The sequence below is a fragment of the Callithrix jacchus genome, chromosome 4 (assembly GCF_049354715.1).
Source record: "Callithrix jacchus isolate 240 chromosome 4, calJac240_pri, whole genome shotgun sequence".
Lineage (NCBI taxonomy): Eukaryota > Metazoa > Chordata > Mammalia > Primates > Cebidae > Callithrix > Callithrix jacchus.
This window is the reverse complement of record NC_133505.1, coordinates 149,751,801-149,777,392: the sequence shown is the minus strand read 5'-3', so window position 1 is coordinate 149,777,392 and position 25,592 is coordinate 149,751,801. Positions and strand designations below refer to the sequence as shown.

General features: G+C 42.5%; 2 protein-coding genes across 10 annotated transcripts in view; one reads left to right on the top strand and one right to left on the bottom strand.

The window, feature by feature from the left end:
- Positions 1-8,877: 8,877 nt before the first annotated feature.
- Positions 8,878-19,987, bottom strand: LOC103792657 (uncharacterized). The gene is made up of 2 exons (XM_035296887.3): positions 19,186-19,987; positions 8,878-9,316 (listed from the first exon to the last, which is right to left on the bottom strand). The coding sequence occupies exon 1, from the start codon at positions 19,861-19,863 to the stop codon at positions 19,309-19,311; it is 555 nt and encodes a 184-aa protein (XP_035152778.3). The 5' UTR covers positions 19,864-19,987; the 3' UTR covers positions 8,878-9,316; positions 19,186-19,308.
- HIVEP2 (HIVEP zinc finger 2) overlaps positions 19,384-25,592 on the top strand; it is a 193,722-nt gene continuing 187,513 nt past the window's right edge. For 2 of the 9 annotated variants that reach the window (XM_035296886.3, XM_054254480.2), the window contains exon 1: positions 20,590-21,011. The gene's annotated coding sequence lies outside the window, so the exon portion shown is untranslated. Of the gene's footprint in view, positions 19,598-20,589; positions 21,465-21,761; positions 22,134-22,574; positions 22,731-25,592 lie in introns of those variants that run through there. The other 7 variants (XM_035296885.3, XM_078370200.1, XM_078370203.1 and 4 more) reach the window with 6 other exon arrangements.

Genomic DNA, 25,592 nt, shown 5'->3' with positions numbered 1-25,592 from the left:
CAAATTTTCCCCAATGCCAACAACATCAAACCTGCATAATTATTTATTCATGGATTCAATTGATACTTGTCAGGCACCTATTCTTTGTCGAGAACTTTGGTAGGCATTAGATTCTAGCAGTGATCAGGACTTCACCCATAGAGCGCTTATAGTCTAGTGGTGGAGATAGACAAATAGACTAGCAATTATAGAGGAAAACCTGAGTTTCGATGGGAGCACAGAGAAGAGACACTTAGTTCAGCCTTGATAGTGGTGATGGGGATTTGGGAAGGGTGGTATGAAAGACCTTCCAGAGATGTAAATGATTAAATCCAGTCTTTAAGAATGAATAGGGCAGGTAAAGGATGAGAGACAAGCAGCCAGTCAGAGGAAGTACCTTGCAGAGAGACTCACGGGAAGAAACTGTATCACATACTCAGGGAACAGCCAGTGGTTCTGCCTAGCAGACCCTGGAATGATGCCTAATGAAGAATGATGGATGATCAATACAGGTGGAAGAAGGCTCCCTTTAAGGAACCCTAATTCTTGGGCCACTTTGGTGTTGTCAACAATTACATGTTTTGTTTTTGTGTTTTCCTTGTAGAGGGAATACTTAAAATAAATATACCATGTTTCCAGTAAAGTTAACTATACATCTACCCTATTACTGGACAGTTGTATTCTCAGATAGGTAGCCAAGAGAAATGAAAGCTAAACATGCATCTACCTTATTACTGAAGAGTTGTCTTCTCAGATAGGTAACCAAGAGAAATGAAAACACATGTCCATGCAAAGACTTACATAAGAATATTCAAAGCATCCTTATCAATAGTAGCCCCAACTGGAAAGAACCCAAATTCCATCAATAGGAGAATGAATAAATACATGAGGCTATATTTATACAATTTACCATAATAAATGCCCACAGAGTATCTCTTTTTGTTTTTTGTATTGCATTTTAGGTTTTGGGGTACATGTGCAGAACATGCAAGATAGTTGCATAGGTACACACGTGGCCATGTGATTTGCTGCCTTCCTTCCCTTCACCCACATCTGGCATTTCTCCCCATGCTATCCCTCCCTAGCTCCCCTGCACCACTGTCCCTCCCCTATTCCCCCCAATAGACCCCAGTGTGTAGTGCTCCCCTCCCTGTGTCCATGTGTTCTCATTGTTCATCACCCTCCCATGAGTGAGAACATGAGGGATTTCATTTTCTGCTCTTGTGTCAGTTTGCTGAGAATGACGTTCTCCAGATTCATCCATGTCCCTACAAAGGACACGATCTCGTCATTTTTGATTGCTTCATAATATTCCATGGTGTATATGTGCCACATTTTCCCAGTCCAGTCTATCATCGATCTCTTTTAGAAGTCTAAAGGTAGCAACATGGTTTGGTTTACCCACACTGCATAATAGAACAAACTATCCATACATGCAACAATGTGGTTGATTCTCAAAATCATGTTAAGCAAAATAAGACAGACACAAGAGATTACATCCTGAGTGATTCCGCTGACATGAAGTCTGAGAGTAGGTAAAATGTATTATGGTGACAGAATTAGAAAAGGGTTGCTCTGGGGGATGAGGATGGATGAAGAAGGAGTATGGATGGGAAAGGGAACTTTCTGGGTGGTGGAAATGCTCTCCATTTGTTTTAGGTGATGAGTACATGAGTTTATTCAAAACTCATTGTGCTGAACACTATGATATGTACATTTTACTGAATGCTAAATGCCAACAAGAGTATTTCTTTTCAGAGTCTAAAGGTAACGATGTGGTTTGGTTTGCCCACACTAAAGCTGTTCAAGTCTTAAAACATTGCACCATGCAGTTTAATGACTCTGAAATAGATTTTTAAAGGCATGCAAGAGAAACACAAACAATATGTGAACAGATTATTCAAAAAATTAATAAGATATAAATACTTCATTTTACCTGGAATTTGCATAGACGTTTTGGAAGTTTTCAATTAAAAAACCCTGAGAAATCAATGACTTCTGGTATAGACATTTATGAAGAGTAAATCTTTTGTCATCTATTCCTTAATGTATTAAGGAACTCGGAGAAAATCCAGATGAAATTTGATAGAATATGAAAAAAATTGAGAGATAAAGTCAAATAGAAATCGCTCTGACATCAAGATGTAAATTGTAACAGAAATATTTTTTAGATAATACAAAGAGCAATAATTCATTAACAGGAAGAGAGGAGTACTGAATGGGCTTTTTCTTCTTTGATACACATTTAATGCAGAGGACTGAATCACATGAACTCATGGAAAAATATTTAAATTTCTTTCAAATTTGATACACAATACTAACATTGACAGAGATAAAATCAAACTCACACTGTACCATTACTTGGACACCAGTGACAAGCTGATTAATAAGTATCATCAATTGACAGAGTATTTAAAATTATTTACATACAGGAAATTAGCAATGCCCTAAAATCTTACAGTTCCTGCAGTTCATATATCAAAGAAATTTGATTGAAATTTTCCTGTACTTGAAAACATCCTGAAAACTTACTTATATTTATGAAAGAGTTGTGAACCAGAAAGAAAACAAATTTCAATCAATCATACCAAAATAATGACTGAATGAATTATCATTGTTTTCTCTCCATAGAAAAAATGTGAAAATTCTTTTCATGTGGTCAACAATATGCAACCAAGTAGAATTATAGATGTGATTAGTCAGTTAATTAATACAAAATATAGTTTTTTTCTGACGTTTTGTGATGTTTCTGGCATTTGTCGGAATTTTAAAACTTGTAACTTGTTGTGATTCGTTTTCTCTATGCAATAAATATTCCCTTTTGTTAGTAATTCTGCATTTGTAATTGTGTATTCCTTTTCTTAAAATATATGTCAAAAATTAGACTAGCATAAGACCCTACAACACTTGGAGCCACCCATGCCTTTTTTAGATTGTGTGTTCCACAAGGGCAGGGGCACTGGGCTTTTTCTCTCCACACCTCACCAAAAGTAGGAGCTTAAAAAATACATGTGTAGTGAAATGAAATGGGGAAAAACAGTCCCGTAGTATAGTAGAAAGCAAAATTTTGGTGATGGTGAGAGCAGTACAGATACATCTGGATCACAGTCTAAATTCTCTCCAGGGCCAAATATATAAATTTTACCCCTTGGGTTATTGGTCTGGCAGACTCCAATTTTTAATAGGGTTTATATAATCTAGCCTTCCTGTTACCTCTGCCCCACTGGATACAGGTATTACTCAGTTGGAGGTAAAAATTAAATATAGGATTATGTACAATGCTTTGTAACTTTCTTGTAAGGATAATCTCAGTACATCTCTGGTTTTCTCATATTTTGGAGGAAATGCTACAAATAGGTAGGGAAAGTTTGAGCCTTTGCTGCAATTTCAAGTATACTCTGAAAAACTCAATTATCTACCTTTGCACTACAAATAACGATGAAAATAATTTTATCAATTAATATTACAAGTCATTATAAGCCCCATTTTTCTAGTTGAACTGAAGTTGTTACTTTTTACAATCAGAAATAGAAATGGTAGAATTACCCAACTATAGGTTTGCTTAAGGAGCTGCCAAGTCAAGCACTATCCCCATTATCCCATCCAAACAGATGTTATCCTATTTTTAAAGACTTCTGGGAAAGGGAGATTCCCTAACCTTCCTTAGCAACACACTTGGATGTTTGACAACACTTGCTGTCAGGGATGCTGGTTCTCTGAGCCTGGCTTAAGTATTTTTACATGTTTCTATGTGTTCATGTGTTTTCTTATCCTCATTTCCTCTTTTGGTACTAATTTTTGGCTTTTTCCATTAATTTTGTCTGTAGACATCTTTTTTTGCAAATAAAAATAAAATCTAAAATGACCCCCAACAATTAAACAAAACACGTAGAATATTATTTTACATATCACACATATTTGGGATGAAAATGAGTTTTAACTTAATACATATAGTATACAGGCATCTGATATTCACTTCCTATATGTGTGTATATTAGATATTTATGAATTTGTGTGAGTTGAGGACATATATCATTTTACTGAAACACATTACATTTTGGTAGTGTTAAGTATTTGAACATATAGTTTTGCTTTAGTCTTTTGTCTCTTCTGAATGCTTTACAAATGTTTTATATTTTTCTTAGGTTGATAGGTTTTGAATTGGATAAGATTCTAACAGAGGTCTGCGCAGTGCTGAAGATCTTTGACAGAACACCTTTTTCATTTGTCTTGTTAATTCAGAGTGTTTGCCTCTCAGTTCATCTGTACATCTAGAAATCTGTATTCGTCAGCGTTCTCTAGTGGTAAGAATGAATAGGACATATGTATATATGAAGGGAAATTTACTAGGAGAATTGACTCACGATCACAGGGTGAAGTCCTACAATAGGCTGCCTGTAAGCTGAGGAGCAGGGAAGCCAGTCTGAGTCCCCAAACCTCAAAAGTAGAGAAGCCAACAGTGCTGCCTTCAGTCTGTGGCTGAAGGCCTGAGGGCCCCTGGCAAACTACTGCTGTAAGTCTGAGAGTTTGAAAGCTGAAGAACTTGGAATCTGATGTTCAAGGGCAAAAAGCATCAAGGATGGGAGAAAAATGATGACCAGAAGACTCAGCAAGTCTGTTCATTCCACTTTCTTCTGCCTGCTTTATTCTAGCTTCACTAGCATTGATGGTGCCCACTCAGACTGAGGGTGGGTCTGCCTCTTCCAGCATCAGCATGATTGGGTTCTAGTATCCTCACCCAAATCTCATCTTGAATTCCCTCATATTGTGGGAGGGACCCAGTGGGAGGTAATTGAATCATGGGGGCAGGTCTTTACCATGCTGTTCTCATGATAGTAAGCCTCATGAGATCTGATGGTTTTCAAAATGAGAGTTTCCCTGCACAAGCTCTCTTCTCTTATCTGCCACCATGTGAGATGTGCCTTTCACCTTCCACCATGATTGTGAGGCCTCCCCAGCCATGTGGAACTGTGAGTCCATTAAACCTCTTTGTTTTGTAAATTGCCCAGTCTCAGATATGTCTTTATCAGCATCATGAAAACAGACAAATAGAATCCTCATAGATGCACCCAGGAACAGTATTTTGTATCCTTCAGTCCAAAGAAGTTGACGCTCAATATTAACCATCACAATAGCTGACCAATTGTCTTTAAATACCCAACTGGCCACATCTCATATGAAAATTGTGATTTGACAGGTGCCAGGAAAGTTACATTGTTTTGAAATAGTTTTTATTATCAGGTACCTGAGTACCTGAAATTCCACTATTAGTGATTCATTTCATTGTACTATTTTTAGGGGGAATTCTTTTAAATACAGGAACTTTCTAGAATCGTAAGACTTCAATCAATTTACTCCAAAAAACTGACCTCCAAGTGTACTTCTCAGATAAAGCACTGTATGTCTGGTAGGTGTCTGGGAATTAATATATAGACAGAAGATGAACATGCCTAGCTGGCAGTGAATGATCTTCATTGATGCCATTTGTTCATATGTAAGGATTTATAGCTTCCCCTTTTTCTCTCAAATGTATGGCCATCTTTTTAAAGTCAACCAAAGCAGGAAATGGTTATTAAGTGAAGCTATGAGGAGGCTGGAGAATAACTTTAGAGCACTTTAATCTGAACTTGATTCCCTGCTCTCTTACTTGGTGGATGAGTGACCGTGGGCAGATTATTTAACATTTCCCACTCTCAGTCTCCCCATTGACAAACACAGACTTACTCTTAATTGTCTTTTGGGTACGCCTTGTAATGATGCAGCCATTATTATTGGTAACTCCTATTTTGCACAGGCTTGGAATTTCTAAACTATTCAAATCTACCAGACACAGACACTTTTCTACTCCAGGATCACCCTCTTGTCATTTGCATTTCACTTCTAATTGTTTTCCTAAATTTCATCTTTATCAATTCTCTTTTATACCTATTGTCTTAGTTCGGGCCATTATAACAAAATGGCATGAAATGGGTGGCTTATAAGCAACGTAAATTTGTTTCTCACAGTTCTGGAACCTGAAAGTCCAAGATCACAGCATCAGCATGATTGGGTTCGAGTGAGGGTCCTCTTTCAGGTTACAGATTCTGGGCTTCTTGTGTCCTCACATGCTGAAAGAGAGTGAGCTAGCTCTCTGGCCTTTTCTTATAAGGACATTAATCTCATTTAGGAGGGGTCCACCCTGATGCCTAGTTACTTCCCAAAGTTCTCACCCCCAAATACTATTGTCATCACATTGGGGATTAGATTATAACCTATGAATGTTAGAGGATACCAACATTCGGCCCAGAACACCTACCAAGAAAACTGATCTTACAATCTGCATCACGCTGTTTGGCAATGGCTTTGTCACTTTCATCTGTGTTACTGGATATTGTTCTATGTATGTTCATTCTGTGCTACATACCATATTGTCAGGTTTTTGAAAGCAATAAGATTCATCTTACCTTTTTACTAGGAACCTCGCACAATGTGCAAAACAGTAGAGAACTGTCTGAATCATATCGCTTCACTGAGTTAAAACTCTAGGCTTATGTATCATTCTCAGCTTCATTCTCGAATTATTTTCTCTGAAAATAAAAGGCGTTAAAGTTATTGCCATGTTGTAAAAGGTGTGAAATAATTTAAAACAGATGCAAACATTCTTGGCAAGTGTAGGAATTGCAACCTTCCGGATTGAGATACAAAATAAAAGCAGCTTCGATCATGACAATTTCTTTGCTGTACAAACTAAGAAAATGAGTCTGCCTTGAACCAGGAGTAACTTCTACAGAGCTGGAACTGTATCTCCATGGTACATTTGGTTCTTAGTCTTCTCTCTGGGCCTGCCAATCAAGACACTGAGGAGAGTGTTTTGCGGGCATACACAAGTCCTGACTACTTAAAAATGAGGCAGATATCACCAGGGCATTTTAGAGGCCAGACACCAGATGGTAATAATACATTTCAACTATTAGAAATTTGGATCAGAAGGGTGAAGGTGAAAGTCTTATCTCATTTGTCAAATGATGTAATTCATTATTAAATCAGGACACATGAGTTAACATCTGAAGTATAATTTTGGTTGCTATTTATAATGCACTCACTAGTTCATTTGGCTTGGTTAGCTTATTTAATTGTGTGTTACATTTTACATTTATTAAATACTTAGGAGAACTAGGAAATGACTTGCACAAATCCCAGCTCTGAGTAAATCAAAACTTTTCTTCATGTCCCAACTCAACATTAGCATGTTCCAACTACATGAAGAAATTACACATTATTTAAAATACTTGAAAGAGGAGACTACAGGAAACTCCCTAAATGTAGTGAGCTTTGACAACAAGTATGAGCTTTGGGGGCTGTACTTTTTAAGAATGAAAGTGAACACATATCCAGCTCACAAAAAGGAGAGTGGCCATAAATAAGTCAACTTACTGTATTTTGGTTTTTTGAGGAGGGCGACAGGATCTGGCTCTGTAACCCAGGCTGTAGGGCAGTGTCACAATCACAGCTCATTGCAGCCTCGACCTCCAAGGCTCAAGCAATCCTCTCACCTTAGCCTCCTTAGTAGCTCGCTAATTTTTTTTTTTTTTTTTTTTGAGACGGAGTTTCGCTCTTGTTACCCAGGCTGGAGTGCAATGGCGCGATCTCGGCTCACCGCAATCTCCGCCTCCTGGGTTCAGGCAATTCTCCTGCCTCAGCCTCCCGAGCAGCTGGGATTACAGGCACGCACCACCGTGCCCAGCTAATTTTTTTTGTATTTTTAGTAGAGACGGGGTTTCACCATGTTGACCAAGATGGTCTCGATCTGTTGACCTCGTGATCCACCCGCCTCGGCCTCCCAAAGTGCTGGGATTACAGGCTTGAGCCACCGCGCCCGGCCAGTAGCTCGCTAATTTTTAAATTTTTTGTTAAGATGGGGTCTCACTATGTTACCCAGGCTGATTCTGAACTCTTGGCCTCAAACAATTCTCCCATCTTGGTCTTCCAAACTGCTGAAATTACAGGCATAAGCCACCACTCCTGGGCCAATTAATTTGTTAAGATACTGATAACAAAAGAAAAAAATATTAGCAGGGGAGGGTATCTACACTGGGAAATCTTTACATAATTCTTACTAAGAAGTGAATGACTTTAGGCTTTTAAAAAAATTATTTTAATTTTTGTGGGTACATTGTAGGTATCCCATATGTAGGTACCCCATAAATATGAGATGTTTTGATACAGGCATACAATGTGTAATAATCATATCAAGTAAAGTGAGTTTATTCTTGTAGAACTTTTAAAGAATAAAATCTTGGTAGCTCTGGCACTGACTCGGGAAAGAAGAGAATGTAATCGATCTGATACTGAATGTTTTATAGCGTTCACACTATCTGCAAATGGAGTCATCATCATCTTCACCATTAGCATCATCATCACAGCTAATATACATCAAACACTTCCAACGTGGCAGGCTCTGTTCTATGAATTTCTACCTGTCTTAATTCATTTTATCCTCTCAAAAATTCTATGAGGTAGGTACTCTTATGCCCATTATAAAGATATGAAAACTGGCCGGGCGCGGTGGCTCAAGCCTGTAATCCCAGCACTTTGGGAGGCCGAGGCAAGTGGATCAGAAAGTCAAGAGATGGAGACCATCCTGGTCAACATGGTGAAACCCCGTCTCTACTAAAAATACAGAAAATTAGCTGGGCATGGTGGTGCGTGCCTGTAATCCCAGCTACTCAGGAGGCTGAGGCAGGAGAATTGCCTGAACCCAGGAAGTGGAGGTTGCGGTGAGCCGAGATCGCGCCATTGCACAGCCGCCTGGGTAACAAGAGCGAAACTCCGTCTCAAAAAAAAAAAAAAAAAAGGTATAAGGTATGAAAACTGCAAGAATTATAGAATGTTGATGCTGGAACGAAACTTAGGGCTCACCTTGTTCAACTCCCAATTTATGGATGAGGAAACAGGCACAGAGATTAATGTATTGCACAGAGTCATATAAGAAGTTAGTGCCTGACCATGAATATTTAGATAAACAATCAGCATATATTAAATGCTTAACGTATAACCCTGACAGTAACACTATGAAACAAATACTATTGTCCCAATTTTGCAGGAAATTGAAGCTCTTAGCGATGTTACGCTACTTGGTTAAATCACTGTCAGGAAAATGAGGGTGTCGGGTTTTAATCTCCAGCCTGTCACTAGACATCATGACAGTATCAGCAGACTGCTTCTCGAAGGCATAGGACTGTCTCTTCTCTGTTGATTTTGCTGTGCACAGGGTAGCCTCCTTTTCATGCTGTAAACAACTACATTTTCGTCTTCAGCTTTGTTAGATCTCATCTCAGAGGAAGCAGTTCATGGAACCCTGGAATAATTAAGAAAAAAGCCGAAATGAGTGGCAGCCCCTTTGCTAAGTGCTGAAACACCAAAACAATAAGAACCTTTCAGTTTTTTCTACGTAATCAAATCTGGATGACAATGGAAAAACTCAACCAAATATCTTTATGCTTTCAGATATCCTGATATTTATAAGCATGCACATTTTCTTCATTTCTGCTTTCACCCAGGAATTTTAGGGGCATTTTACAAACCTTGCTATTACATTTGTATAACTACAGTAAACCTAGTGATGTAAGCTCTTGTTGGAAACTTAAATGCAATTGTCTTGATATTTTTTTCTTCTTCAAATTTTGCCCTGGCCATGTCATTTAATGTTTCCCATTACATGCATATTATCATTTTTTTAAAATAACATCATGGTTTTATTTAATGAAGGGTAAACTTTAAAGATGTGAATTGTTTACTTGTTTATAGCATATCTTTAAGTTTATATATACTTGGATAGATATGTACTGCTAGAAATGCTTTTTAAAAATGTTTACTAGAGAGAAGATACTTATATGTATCTATATATGCACCTAAGATTTCACATAATCACTAATTTTTAAAGTTACGTAAATGGACCTTTTAGTGCTCTAACTAAGCCACCCAGCTAAATATCATATTTTCTGTGTAAAACAGAAAATTTGAAAAACTAGATTTTCAAGAGCAAAGTAAATTGGGGAGTTGCTTCATTAACACAGAGACGTGATTTGAACTTGTAACTATCTACTAATAAGAGAAAGGTACCCTTTGTAGGTATTCAGAAGGCTATTATTTTTACTCATCTACTCTGATAATACAATGGATGTTCTAAGACAAGCTGGGGGTGGTAACCAAGGGCTTCATTTATCTGAAATTAGAAGTGCCCATAATGGGTTTGCAGAGCTGTGGGCAGCATTGTGTGTTTCCCAGCTCTCTCTAATTAGCCATAGAAAAATGTGAAGAATAGCACCCACATTATCTAAATTCTCTTTAGGATTTGCTACCATAAAAACTATTTTCCTTTTGTCGCATTCAACGTGTATAATTAGGCTTTCAGAAAGTCCTCTATTTGGAATTCTTTCCTTGCTGACCTGCCACCCAGTTGCAAGTTATATCCAACAGCCATTACTTATTTACTGAAGGTTGTTTCTGGGAAAAGTTTTTTGAATTAATTAACAGAATATATAGGGGTGTGTGTGTGTGTGTGTGTTGGGGTGTGTGTGTGTGTGTTTGAGATGAAGTCTCACTCTGTCGCCAGACTAGAGTGCAATGGTGTGATCTCGGCTCACCGCAACCTCTGCCTCCCAGATTCAGGTGATTCTCCTGCCTTAGCCTCCCAAGTGGCTGGGCATGTGCTCCCATTCCCAGATAATTCTTCAAATTTTTTGTAGGAATAGGGTCTCATTATGTTACTTAGGCTGGTCTGGAACTCCTGGGCTCAGGTGATCCTCCTGCCTCAACCTCCCAAAGTGCTAGGATTACAGGCTTGAGCCACCATGCCCAGCTGGATTAATAATTTTAAAATCCAAATTAGTAAATCTGAGTAATTATTATTTATTTTTTTGAGACCAAGTCTCCCTTTGTTGCCCAGGCTGGAGTGCAATGGCCAGTCTCGGCTCACTGCAACCTCCGCCTCCTGGGTTCAATCAATTCTCCTGCCTCAGCCTCCCGAGTCGCTGGGATTACAGGCATGCACCACCATGCCCGGCTAATATTTGTATTTTTAGTAGAGACGGGATTTCACCATGACCAGGATGGTGTCAATCTCTTGACCTCATGGTACACCCACCTTGGCTTCCCAAAGTGCTGGGATTACAGGTGTGAGCCACCGTGCCTGGCATGACATATGTATTTTTAAATCCCCAGTGTCTACCCCCTTCCTCAAAACTCATCTAGCCCACAAAGGCATCTTCCTCTGGTTCATTCTGGTTGCCTTTCTTACCTTATCTCTTAGAACTTTTTCCTCCACACTCCCCACCTCCCATGTCCAGCCACACTGGCCTTTCAGTTCCTCACGGCACAGAGCTTCTCCTTGGCTTAGGGCTTCTGCACTTTCAGTTCCCTCTTCCTGGGGCTCTTTTTCCCTTCTTTTCATCAGTCAGTTATCAGTCCAAATGTCAACCCTGCAGATACCTCCACCTTCATTCAATATTACCCTATGCTACCTATTTATTGCCTATCAATTGCCTTGTTTTATTTTTGTCATTTTTCATGATTTGAAACTGTCTTATGGGTAAAGTTGTTTACTATCAGTTTCTTAACCAGAATGTGAGGCCCAGAGAACCTAGAGGCCTCATCTGCCTTGATGACTCCTGTATCTCTAGTCATCAAACTTGGTCTAGCACAGGGTTACTTGAAACATTTAAAAAATAAACACATACATATGTGCATGCATGCATATGTACGTATGTATCTTTACTAAAAAAACAACCTATGATGATAGAAGTTAGAACACAGATGATCTCAGGGGTACCCTGTGTGAAGGGGTACAAGGGAGCCTTTATAATCTTAAAAATCCTCTCCACGTTCTTCAGAATAATGGTTACACACACACACATATATATGCCAAAATTAATCTAATTGTGCACTTATGATTTATTTACTTTAGGCTAATTATAATTAGGCTTTCAGAAAGTCCTCTATTTGGATTTCTTTCTTTGCTGACCTGCCACCCAAATGCAAATTATATCCAGCAGCCATTACTTATTTACTGAAGATTGTTTCTGGGAAAAGTTTTTTGAATTAATTAATAAAACATATAAAATATGTCACTTGTTTGTTTTTTGGTTTGAGACAAAGTCTCATTCTGTCACCAGACTGGAGTGCTCACTGCAACCTCCACCTCCCGGGTTCAAGCCATTCTCCTGCCTCAGCCTCCTCAGCCTACCATTTTGAAAAATACTGTTTTTGTCAGTTCATCAAGGGCTGATTTACACACATGACATTTGGTGAGCTTTGTGCCAGCAGTGCTTGGGTCAGACATCCTTAAATGCTGGAAAATAATCATTGCCTTGAAGGAAAAATGTAATAAAAAAAAGAACAGGCTGCCTCCCCAAGGCTACATAGTTTTTTTTTTTTTTTTTTAACACAGGTCTGTTTGAACTATGCTCCCACCCATGTCATTATTTAAGATGTTATTTAGCAAAGAGAGTCTCACACATTTCAGTGGCAGTGTCATGGCTTATACCACAGAGCCTAGGAAAAGATAAGAAGGCAGGAGTAAAATAATAACTTTAAAACTCAGAATATTTATTCAGCACCATATATCATTGGCACAGTCTCTTCTAGTTGAGGATCCCACAGTTGAGTGCAGGAGACACGATTATAAAACACTGATAGATATATTTATAAGGCAGTAGAGAGACCTGGAGCATATCAGTTTGCCAGAACAGAAGGTACTGACATATTCATCTATATATACAAGAATGTCAATGGGAAATAACATACTGAGTAAGTAGTTCCTTTATTAAAAATATTTTTTAAAAAGATACAAAACAAATAATTAAGGTTTCTAATACTGTTATACTCACCAGAATCACTGGGGGCAGTCTAATCTATATGTGGACTTTTCAAATAGCTGAATATGAGTACAAAATATTTTAAAATAAATTTAATTTTCTCTTGTGCAAATCCTTCTAAACAGATCATGGATTTCTTCTTCCTCTTGTACAAGGAAGTACTGAAATGACACACTAGTCTCTCTGTTGTTTGGCTTTACGAAGTTCATGGATGATTGCATGGGACTATTTCAGCGGTGACTCTGTTGTTACCCCAGTAACACCTAAGTAAACCCAGCCTGCTTCGCATCTGCATAATTTTGGTATCTTCAGCCAGGCATGGTAGCTCATGCTTGTAATCCCAGCACTTTGGGAGGCAGAGGCGGGTGGATCACAAGATGTCAGCATTTCGAGATCAGCCTGACCAACATGGTGAAACCCCCTCTCTACTAAAAATACAAAATTAACCAGGCATGGTGGTGCATGCCTGTAATCCCAGCTACTCAGTAAGCTGAGGCAGGAGAATCGCTTGAACACAGGAGGTGGAGATTGTGTGAGCAGAGACTGAGCCACTGCACTCCAGCCTGGGAAACACAGCAAGACTCCGTTAAAAAAAAAAAAAATTTTTTTTTTTTTTTGGTATCTTCTTTGCTGAGAGTAGCCTCCTCTGGATCAGAAATAATATCCTCTACTAGCACATTGTCTCTTTGATGCTTTCAACTTGCTACATTATTTTACATACAATTTCTGACAAAGGGCTTGAATCACTGAACAAACTTAGTGATAACTATCTGACTTTTTTGTTTTACTACCCTAAACAGAAGGTTCAAACCTATATGAAAGAGGGTAAAATCTACCAGACATTAGATCAATAGATAGATTGGGAGTGTGTCAAATCCCTGGTCTCAGAAATTCTAAAAGTTTAAGGACTTAGGTACAATGAAAGACTTCACAGATGAAATTCAAGAAAAATACATTTTTCCCAATGTATTTTGACTGATAATCAGAAAGAACTCTTCTCCTTTCTGAGCATATAGTATGTCAAATTTGTATAACCTGTTTTTAAACCAAAATCACTATTCTCTGAAACCCACTATCCCTTGCCCATATACTCCAATTTCTTTAACACTGGAAATTGATGTTTTACTTTAAGAAACCCCTGCAAGAGCATGGGAGGAATTTGGACTTAGATAGTCCCTCTCTGCTATTTTTCTCTCTCACGCTTCCCTGTCTTCCTGCTCCCCTTCTCCGTGCCTGCTAGATTGTCAGGAGTTTCTATTTCTGAATCTTATGATTGAAAGGGAATCCCCTAGTTGATTGAATGAGGAAGTAGAGGCTAAGAGAGGGGACCTATGTCTCCTGCTAGCTCAGGATCAGGACTAGCACCTGTACTCTGGGCTGACAGAGCCACCCACCTTCTGCCTAAAAAGTCTGGATCAGCTCCACAGGCCCTGAGCACAGGCATCCTCTGTGGCCAAAGATGTTGGCTTTTCGTTTGCCTTTGTCTTCATCTTTTTCCACATCCTTCCCCTTCAATCTGTATCCTATTCCAAGTTGCCCTAGTGTGCCTTGGACCTCTCAGTCTGGTCCAAGTTTTGGATTTCTCTGTCTCACTCCCCCTCCAGACCTTCCTATATTATCTCCATTCTATGCTTTGTCAAGATAAATCAATTTGAGCACTAAGCTAGCTGTCACTCTGTAAGGCAATCTAATAAATTAATCTTTCATAAGAAGTTAATGACTGATTAAGAGCTTAGGATAAGAAGGGCTACCATTTGTAGTTAGCTTGTAAGTGAAGATTTCTACAGAGGCAAAGCCTTAACCCCAAGCAGTGACTTTAAGTGAAGGAATTTCAGCTCTAACCAATTTTGGAGTTGGGGGAGGGTGATGGAACAAAGTAGGATGGGGGATGACATTAATGTGGTGTGCTTAAATTGCTAACAGAGTATCATAAGCCTACATTTCCCTATATCTAAGGTGGCAGTTCAGGGATTAGTAAAACAGGGTCTTACTGGCTGTTCCTTAATCTGATATTTGTTCATCTTTAAGGTTATCGGTTATCTGTGAGATATCATTGAGCTTCCTCAGAATAAAGGCCTGACTGGGCACTCATTCCTTGAGCATTCTCAAGCATTTCACGAGCAGACTGGACTGATGAAATATGCAGCTTCCTTCCATAAACTATGGGCAGGGTTGGTCTTAAGCTAAACTAGAAAACCGTCAAAGTTTGCTTGCATCTTGCTCAGCCCCACAGCTGACCTCTCTGTCCCCTTGCGTCCTCTATGGATTCCTATATTCTGGACCCCACCATTCCCTCCTCTCCCTCCACCTTTCTTATCCAGGGCTGGATCATTCACAGGATCATTTCTTTCCTGACATATTTTTTGCACAGAAGATATCTGGTTAAAATAAGAGCCACAAGAATATCTTTAAAGGAGAAAAAGAGACCAACTTGTCATAAACGATCATGTGAAACCTGAAGAATATGACAAACAGGGAAGAAAAGAGTTCTCAGCCAGCCAGCCCCCATTCAGTCTGAGGGACAAGGTGTAAAGGGATGCTTCTCAAACTTTAATGAGAGTAGAAGTTACCTGGGGATCTTATTCATATGGAGTTTCCCAGGCTCTAATTTTGAGGATTCCAATTTTATAAATATAGGGGGTAGCCCAGGCTTCTAATTGAGCATTTCAAGAGGTATTGCTATAAGTGTTCTTTGGAATGTATTCTGAGCAACTCTGGAGTATAGGGTGACATTTGGTTAGTTGGATGTCTGCATATTCTGTCTGCCTTGTAAAACCCACAAGGATAAGCACTTTATCCTTCAATCCAAACAGATGTCATCTTGAATCACAGTATGGCTCTGGCTGATCAGTGGTTCATTACCACTATCTCCCTCCACTCCTCATCCAAAGGATGTATATTGGGATAAAAAGACGTGTCAATATCAGAATGATTGGACTTGTGTCCTATTGACAGTTCAACAGACGGGCAGATTTTCCCTCCAAATTCTTTTCTTCAACTCATTTTTGAGGACCTATGTATTCTTAACATCATGTGAATCATGACATTGCTTAATTTTCCTCCATACATTGATTAAAGCAGGTAAGTAGGAAGCAAGAGATCCATCAGAAAGGCAGGTCTAAGTCATTATTCTTTATTAAGACCTAAGGCTATATTCTATTTATTCTTCAGAATCCCATAGCAGGTAACCCCTTTAATATCTTATTTATAGTACTATAAATCTGTCTGAGGGAATGGCATGCCAGTTAATTCATTTTGCACAATTTTATTGGGGGGATTTATTACAGTGATTTATATAGAATTTATAGGAAATCAGACATATCATCTTGACTAAATCCCTAGTTTTAAAAAATAGGGAAGCCAAAGCCAAAAGAATTAAGGGATATAGTGGGTACTTTCCACCCCCTGGTCTGCAAGATGCCTTTGTTTTGGGAACAGCTTTTTTTTTTTTTTTTTTTTTTTTCATGAGGACCTTCTCCTATCCAAGTCTAGTCCTGACCAATTAGATCACTCCATCCCAGCCCGGCAAGTGGTTCAGGTGCAATGACATGACTAAGGTTGCCTTAGCTATCTGGAAAGAAGGTCTTTTCCTGCTGGGTTGCTTATCTGGGAAGCCTATAATCTGGGAATTCTGCCACAAACCTGCAGAATGTTTGCCTGAAGGGCAAAGTGAAGCGGAGAAATTAGGAACAGAGATGGAGAAGGCTTTACGGGATAATAATATTTGAGCCTCAGGATCTCACTATGTTGAAAATTAGTCCTTGACGTGAATCAATGAAATCCATTTTTCCTTAAAATCATTTGAGTTGCAGATTTAAGGGAAAGTCTTGATTAGTAACATGGACATGCCTGGTTCTGGAAGCTTCATGTACAATGTCTCCTGGTACCCAGTTCTCCTGCCTGGGTATATCAGGCTCCATGTTCTGTGGCAGGAGGTCTTGTGCTTTAGCCTACATAAACAACAACTGCTTTACATGTTAAAAATGCAGAGTCCTGAGCCCTGCATTCAGATTCAGATTCCATGGGACTGAGTGGTAAAGGCCCAAAACTTGCCTTTTAAGAAGCTTTTCTGGAGTCCTTGCAGTGGCCTGAGAGGTCTTCTGTTCACTGGCTGTCTCATTTTATTCTAGCCACCCCATTACCATTGAAGTCTACAAAAATTCCAGGTATTGGAACTGAACCTTGGCTGTTCCCTCTATGTGAAAAGCTCTGTCCTCCAGATATCTCCAGGTATTTCCTTCAAGCCATAGCAGAAATCTCCCTTTTCAACAAGTCTTACTCTTACGTCCCTATTTAATATAGCATCAGGACAACCCTCACCCCACCTATATCCTCTACCCTATTTTATGTTTTTCCCCAAATATTTCACCTTTCAAAGTCCTATATAATTTATTACTTACATTTATTGTCTATCCCATTCTTCTTCCAAATCCTCTCCTCCCATTGGAATGCAAGCTCCAGGAAAGGAGGGATGTTTCATTTCTTCACTGATGCGTCTTAAGAATCTTCAGCACATACCAGGCACTCAATAAATATTTTTTAAATGAAAGTAATTTCAGTTCAAAGTGATTTTCTGACAACACTCTGAAAAATGCCATACAACCATGTAGCCATTAATTATTTTTCTTTCTTAATGTCTCAAAATGTAGATTACCAAATTTTCCTTTCCTTTGAAACTGAGAAGTGATAAGAAGAATGCATGATGAAAAGCAAATTCCTGTTTCCTTGCTGATGCTCCCTGTGGGTGCCAGGCTGGGGCAGCTGTGTCCTACCTAGCCTCATTTCCCGTAGAGCTTCTTAGAGCTGCATGTCCAGTTTTCTACCAATGCTAGTTTTGTCTCTGGGGGTTTTCTGGGAAGAGTTTTTCGATTACTCTATTGCCCTTACATGCAAGCAACTGGAAATTGACTAAATATGGATAGCATGTCTGAGATATAGACATAAAATATGGGTTATAAAGGGGATTCACTTTGAGGAGAAAAGCCATGCAGCCTTTTGGAGAAAAACCCCCAATCAGTAGGCCATTGGGACTGACCACAGGAACAACCAACCACAATAGACAATGCTTTCTATATGTCCTATGTAGGTCAGGCTCTGGAGCGACTGCTGCTGATTTGCCCCAGAGCTGCAGTGGCTTCCACTCTACTCAGGAGGCTGAGGCAGGAGGATCTCTTGAAACTGAAAGGCAGAGGTTGCAGTGATTGTGCCACTGCACTCCAGCCTGGGCAATGGAGCAAAACCCTGTCTCTGTGACACACACACACACACACAGGATTCTTCCCAGCAGAGAGGATGTCACCTAGTTACACATATTCACAATATTGTTACTTTACTTCAACTCAATGCAGGCTATCTTCTTTCCATCTTCATGCCTCTGAAACAAAGTAATTATTTAAAATTTGTCAAATTTTGACTAAAACTGTTTTCAGGGTCCTCTTTGATGGTGGGACCTAATCATCAAAATGGATGTATGTCTGCAGGGTTTTCTTTAAAAAAATATTTTAAATAACTACAGAAGTATCTTAATATCCCCATTATTCTCTTTAATCTAGTCTTTTTCAGAGGTATTTAAGGTCTCAACTAACATTCATTCTAGTGAAGCAAAATGCTGCCTGATAGTTGCCTTGCTTAGTTTCTGGGAGCTTGGGCAGCTGCTGTTGTGTTTGTTGAAGGGAAATTGGATTCTTAAAGAAACTGCTTAATTTTCTCTATTAAGCAATTAAATAAAATGGTCTCTGGGAGTATGTAGCAGGTGGGTTTGAAAGTGAAAAAAATTCAAAAAATCACATTTTGCGTGTTAAATGGATGTTTAAAATGCAACTGCATACATTTAAAAGAAAATGATGATTGGGACAGTTTTTTAAATTAAAGCCTTCAAGTTAAGTAAAAAAAAGGCTGGGTATTAAAGAACCTATACAATGAAAGAAGAAGTTGCTTAAGTGGAAGTAGGCCCTGAATTTAAATGAGATCAACCTAAAAGAAGGACAAAGTGAAACTTATGCCAAATTGTTCGGATATTTCTCCTCTGAGAAAAAAAAAAATCGCTTAAAAAATTGTATCACCGCTTTATTTTGCAGAGTTGCCCTTCACGGCGGCGGCGGCACTGTAGCCACTGCATGGGGACCTCAAAAATACACTGATTGTAGGTCGGGATGAAAAACAAAACAAAGCAAAACAAAAACGAAACCAGCAGCGCTGTACTCGAAGGCATTTACGGGGCTGCCCTTCCTTTGTAATGCACTCATTTTTAATGAAAAGAGAAGGGGATATTTTATATGTCCTGACATTTGGTCCTTTTCCGAGAAATCTGAAACTCGAGACACAAAACATTCCGCAGTTGTTGGTGAAATACCTGGTTTAAAAGCAGAACCACAGTTATTGTCTTTGGCCCGGAATTCCAGAGACTCATTTCCACGCCTCCCACGGAGTCACCTGCTCAGGGGGAACCCCGGCCAGAAAGCCGGGTCGCGCCAGGTCAAATCTTGCGCGTCTCCAGTTTACTCCGCCCCTGGCAGGGCGGCGGCGCTGCCGCGGGGTGGGGAGGACCGCTGGGGCCCGCGGCGCCCCGGGCGCTCGGCTGGGCGCCGTGGGGCGCGGGGGCTGGGGCGCCCGGGAGAGGCTGCGCGAGGTCCCCGCTTGGCGGGGAGACCACCCCGGGGAGGCGCTCCGGGCCCCGGCCCCGCCCCGCAGTCATTCGTCGCGCCCCGGCACCGTGGCGCCCTGGGAACCTCCCTCGAGGATGTACACCAGTCCACACAAACAGGGTAACGGCTCGACGGAGCCCCGGTGTCCCCCGGGTGACGCCCGGCCGGGGAGGAAGCCCAGAGCTTAGGCTCCCACTCGCCTGGGATTCCACCGCCCCCCCCCCGCCCATCCCCCCCGGCCCCGCTCTCCCAGGGCTGGGTGATATTTCAAATCTGGTCCCTTGCGTGGTGAGGGAAGCGCACAGGCTGAAGGCGGCAGCACCCCCCAGGGTTCCAGGGTGGCCCACCAGGAAACCAGCAGCTGCTCCACGCGCCGCTGCCCACATCTATTTGAATATCCCAGCGAGGGCAGGCCGCGGTCCCGGAGCCGGGGGCTCCGGGGGCACCCTGGTGAGTGACTCCAGGGAAGGCCGTCCGGGCGTTTCGAGCACTTGAGAAGTTCGCGCTCCCGCAAGGGCAGGGAAAGTGCTAGTAAAACACTGCAAAGCTCCAGAAACGCAGCCAGGAGCCACAGTCTGATTTTTGCTTTTCTTGACTGATAACATAATTGTGAGTAGAGGCAGCAGGGGCGTTGAGAGGCAGGGGATCCGGAGTACTTGGACCAAATCTAAGGACCCTACTAATTAGATAATTCCGTTCATCAGGAAGGCAGGCGACGATTATCTGGGAAATGGGGAAGGGGTGGGGACGGAGGAGGTTTCCACATCCTTAAAGGAAATTCTCAGGCTCCCAGAGAAGCCCAAGTTTTTTTGCATGACAAGTAGAGGCCGGCTCTCTGGGGAGTTCCCCGCTCCGACCGAGCGAGTGTGCGGCCGCGATCTCCCCGCCCGGAGCGGCAGCCGCGGGGCCAGGCCTTGCCCTCCCGACCGCCTTCCTCCCCCGTCGCCCCGCGCGCCGCGCATCCCTCCCTTGCTCGCTGGCTCCAGACTGGTTTTTCTGGTTCAGCCTCCCTCCCTGGGACACGCTGGGGGATCCGATGACGTCGCTGGCTGAGTCTCTCCCTCTTCCTCCCTCCCTCCCACTGCCTCTCCCCCCGTCCGTCCTCGCCGCGCACTCCTCCTAGTAACTTCTGTTCGGGGAGGCGCTGCCAGGAATAACCCGGTGCGTCCACAGCCCGGGAGGGGAGGCGGCCGCTGCGGCTCCCGCACGCAGACAGCTGCGGCCCGGGCCTCGCGGCTCCCGCCTGAGCCCCGCGGCCCCTGTCCCGGGCCCATCTCCTTACAGTGTCAGAAAAATAAATAAAGGGAAGAGGAGCCTGGGCTGGCGGTCGGGATTTCTTCCCTCCCTCCGCGCCCGCCCTCCCTCTGTCCTTAAGGAAATGCTACCAGACACCCCCCACCAGACACGCTCAGCCTTGGCGAGGAGCGGCCGCCGCGGCAGCGAGAACAAGGGCACCAGGGGGGTTTCCTCCCCCTCCTCCTCTCCCTCCACCTCCCTGTCCTCCTCCTCCTCCTCCTCAGCGGTGACTTTCCAGGTGAGCGGCCGCCGCGGCTGCGAGGATCCCCCTCGCCCTCTAGGGCTCGGGCCGCCGCGTCTCGCCCTCCTCCCGCCCCTGTCACCCGGCGGTGGCCGGGAGCTGACAGCCGCCCGAGGGGCTCGCGGCCCGGAGGCGGGCGGCCGGCGGGAGGCGGGCTGGAGGTGAGGGGGTGGAGAGGAGGAGAGCGGGGCGCAGCCGAGCGCCGTCGCTCCCCGGAGGAGGGTCTCCGCACAAACATCTTCGGTGACTGTGGCACAAGTCTTTGCCAAGTTGTGTCCTGGACATTGACGCTCCCCAGAGCCCGGAGCAACTTGGAGGGTCTCCCGGCTCGTTCACAGTATTCCTCCACGTCTCGCCTGTGGGGTGCTGGGTGCAGCCTCGGGGTGCGCGGAGGGCGGACCGGCCACTGGGAGAGCGGAGCGGCGGGAATCTAGGTCCCTCCTCGGCTGGGTAAGTGGCCTGGGCGCTGGGTTTTTCCTGCCTCCTTCGGCGCTGGGAGCTTGTTTCACTTCACACTGGAATCGCCGCCGCCAAACTCCTTCCCCGGTTCCCGGGTGCTCGCCCCCAGCCCCTTCCTGGTGGCCGGAGGGTGAGGGTCGGAGGGGGCGGGGATGGGGAGACCGCGGGAGGGGGGTCGAGCGCGTGGGGAAATGCGGGGAATACCCTGGCCGCGGATCTATGCAGATGAGGGGAGGCTGCTTTGCGTAATGTCCTGGGGGGAGGGGGCCGCGCGGGAGCGCTGGAGGCAGGAATGTGCCTGCTTACTAATGAGCGACGTGCACCGGCGCGCACGGCCGGGCCACCGCTGCGGCTGCGGCGGCCGCCGGCGGCCCGCTGTCAGGTAGCGGGGGAGGGGGCCGCGGCGCGCGGCGCGGGCGGGCGGCGCGAGGCCCGGGCCGCCGGCCTGCGGCCGAGCGAGGGCGGGGAAGACGCTGGCTCCGGGCATTTCAGTGACTCCCTTTACCTCCCTGGCAAGGAAGGAAGGAGCGAAGGAAGGAAGCGAGGAAGGAGGGGACTGTCTCGATGGAAGGTTCAGGCGGAGGCGCCCTCGCCTTGCGGGTGCACCGGCCGCAGAGCGGCTCTGGCCGCTACCGGCTGGACCCGGGCGCGTGGAGACTGGTGGGGGCGGTTTGCATGCGTGTTTGTCTGTGCGTCTGGCCGGGGATCGGGAAGGGACATGTGTGATTGGGCTGTGCACTGTGGGGAGCTGGGTCTGCGCCTTTATGTCTGTTCCCTGAAGTGGGTGGAACGTTGGCCCGTTCCGGGAATGTTCCATGACGTGGTGCAGCCACAGGAAGGGGGTTAACGAGGGGCTCTGTGCCGCGGCGGCTCTGCCGGCTGCTATCAAAGCAGATGTGCTGCTGCCGCTCCTCCTCCTCTTTCACCTCCTTTCACCCTCACCCCCCGCCTTTCCATTCTGTGCCTCTGGTACTGGTAGGGGTGAGACAGGAAAACATTGCTCTGGGTGTGTGTGTGTGTGCGCGCGCCCGCGCGTGTATATGCGAGGGTGGGGGAGGGGGTGCTGATGTGCTTGTGTGGGGTCTGTCGTATTTGGTGGGGGGTGGACTCCAGATCAGCTCTGCTACCCCAGCTGTTATCACAGATAGGTGCGCTTTATACGCATGTGCCTCCCGCGTTCTGCCTCTCTTACATAACACATCCAGTGCAGCAGAGGACACGAGAAAATGCGACCCCAACCCTCCAAGCCCAAATTGGGTAAGGGGATAGAAGGTCAGGAAGCGTCCCTGGGTGTTGTCCTTCAGGGACCTGGTTCCCAGTGGGGGAAAGGAAGAAGGGAAGGAGGGTTTCTTCAAGTGGCTCCTCTCATCTCTGACTTAAAAGCATCTAACTAAAAAGGACTGCAGGCACTAGTCTCCCTAACGGGAAAGCTTGTAACCTGCTACGCCAAAAGAACCGGGGCACTTTAACCTAGGGAGTGCAGAGAAGAGAGTGGGTTCTTAATCAAGACGCTTGGAGGAGAGAAGCAAAAATGTGTGGGCGGATAGGGGGCCCTGGGGATGGCTTAGAGGAGACCGGAGGAATCTGTTGGTAATAGGTTTCACTGGAGGCCTTAGGACACCTGTAATGGCTTAGCATTCACATAGGAAGCTGTGTGTGCAACTGATACTGCAAAACCCTTATTCTCTGCAGTTATTTAGGCCTAAAATGATATAGAAAGGCCTGTTTCCTGTACTTTTATTATAATGGAAAATTTGAACTGATTTTTCTCCTTCCTTTTCTGCCATTTTTAACTCAATTTGCCTCCAAATGAATATTGGTACTTGCCCCCAACCTTGAGGCTAGACCTCAATAATTCACAAGAGAACTGTGTTCTTCTAGCATACCCAGAGCCCTAGTCAAGGGCTATTGATTTTTCTCTTCAGTACAGTTGTTTCTTTTGTAGTGCATAATCAAGCCCAGAAATTACTTGAAATATTAATAAGATCCATTTTAATTAAATTTGCAATGATCTGTCCTCCTAGAAAAAGACCATTTAACTTTATTAGAAACGTTTCCTTCAGTGATATAGTAATATTTGGTGATGTTTGTCCTTGAGCAAACCAAGTTATTTTAAATATTTACACATATAGATCACATATGTTTGCTACATATGTAGCAAATGCCTCATTGCTTTTTCACCTTATAAGAGTGCCAAAAGCAGATTTTTAACAAAGTAGATTGTGGAATGAGTAGATTGGTTTGAATTTTGGGGTATAGGCCACATAGCTTATCAGAACAGAAATGCCCTTTCTGTGAGTAAAGTGGATATCATTTTCATTATTAAGAGGAAATTACCTGTGGAACTCTAAGGAGTCATGGTACCAGATGACAACTGTACATTTTCATTGTGAGCTGAAAGGGATTTACCAGCATTTACTTGATAATAGTGTGTTTCAAGTGTCATAATCCCTTTTGACCACTAGGTTGGAAACATACAGTATATTTCTTATATACAGAAAAAATATTACATTACAGTGATGAATTTTTTGCACATTGTCTGAGACAATTTCTTGTGTGGAGCTTAGGTCGGGTATAAAACAATTTGCTTATTGGCATCTGTATTTCTGTTACAGTGATTGTATTCTATGTGGCTATTAGAGATGGCTTATATTTATACAAGGATATTTAAGAATAAATTGATATGTGATTGATTTGGGGACAATTTTGGGAATGGTAGTATATTAATGATCTTGCAAATTTAAGATCTAGCTGATTTTTAATTGGTTAGATCCTTGTAGAGGTGTTTGGTAAAATACCACTGAAATACATAAAACATTTGTATATTCCTATTAAACATGGAATATGAAAAATTTACTATGTGTATATCATCGCATAGGAAAATAGTGCTCTTTGATAACACTGAAAGCTTAACTAGCAGAATCTTTTGATTGATCAGGCTCCTTTGCATGGGATGTGTTTGTGAATGTTCTTGTTACCATGAAAACAAAACAGAGGACTGTATATATGGAGACTTTCCTTGTGGTATAGTGGTGCATGTGTCTGCTTGAACTTTTGGCACTTTGTCACTATTTAGAAAATCAGGTTAACTCTTTTATGCTGATTTAACTTAAAATGAAAAAATCTTATTCCAAAATTTGCCATTTTTTTTAAAGCAGGGCTCATTTTAACAGCAGCAATAACAAATAACTCTGTGTTCTACGCTGGAATTGGGTTTCAGTTTTTGAATTATAGCAAGTATGCTATTTGTGTTGGGTTTCAGTTTTTAAATTATCAACAGTAATTAGCTGAAGTCCATTTGAAAGATTCACATAGGAAAGGTAGTTTTACAGAGTGATAAAAAATGTTAGTTGGCATGAGTGAAAGTATAACCCATTAGGATGTAAAGTAATTCAATAACTGATGTGGTAATTATTATCATAAGGGAAAAGTGAACTGGATGTATGACTGAGGATCACACAGGCTGATCATCTTCTATTCGTTAAAAATAAACACTGTTTTCACATTGTGGTATGTGATCGGCATCAGTAGAACTCTGTCTATAACATTAGTTCTGTAGGTGGAGAAATGGTTCACAGTTTAAATATCTACTTGAAAATTTTCATGATGTGCTTCCAGTTCATATGTGAATTCATCATGAATTCATATTTTGGCTAAAACCTGGTATTTAACTGTTACAACTTTTAAAATGACTTTATACCAAGGAGCAGAGGAAGGTTCTAACTCAACTTAATGCAATTCAAGTTTCATAAGGAACTTCACACTATCCAGAGTGTATGGATTTGCTTGAACCATTCAGGCAGAGTCCTTATTAATATGGAGCTAAACTTTGGTGAATATTCAGGTGAGATCTATACTGTAAAACCTGTAGGATTCCCAATGTTTGAAGCTGTCGATGAACCCAGAAGGTGAAAAGAAAATAGGAAAACTTTATGAAAATAAAATCATGCTTATTTTAAAGTAATTGTATGAGAAATCATATTTTCTCTTTGTTCCTGGTGTCTTGTCACAATCAAAAGCATTGCTTTCTGTATGATATTTATGGCAATGCTTATGAAAAAGAGGTTGTAAACCAGTATTTGTAGGTATGAGCTGCCATAAACTAATTTGGGAAAATAT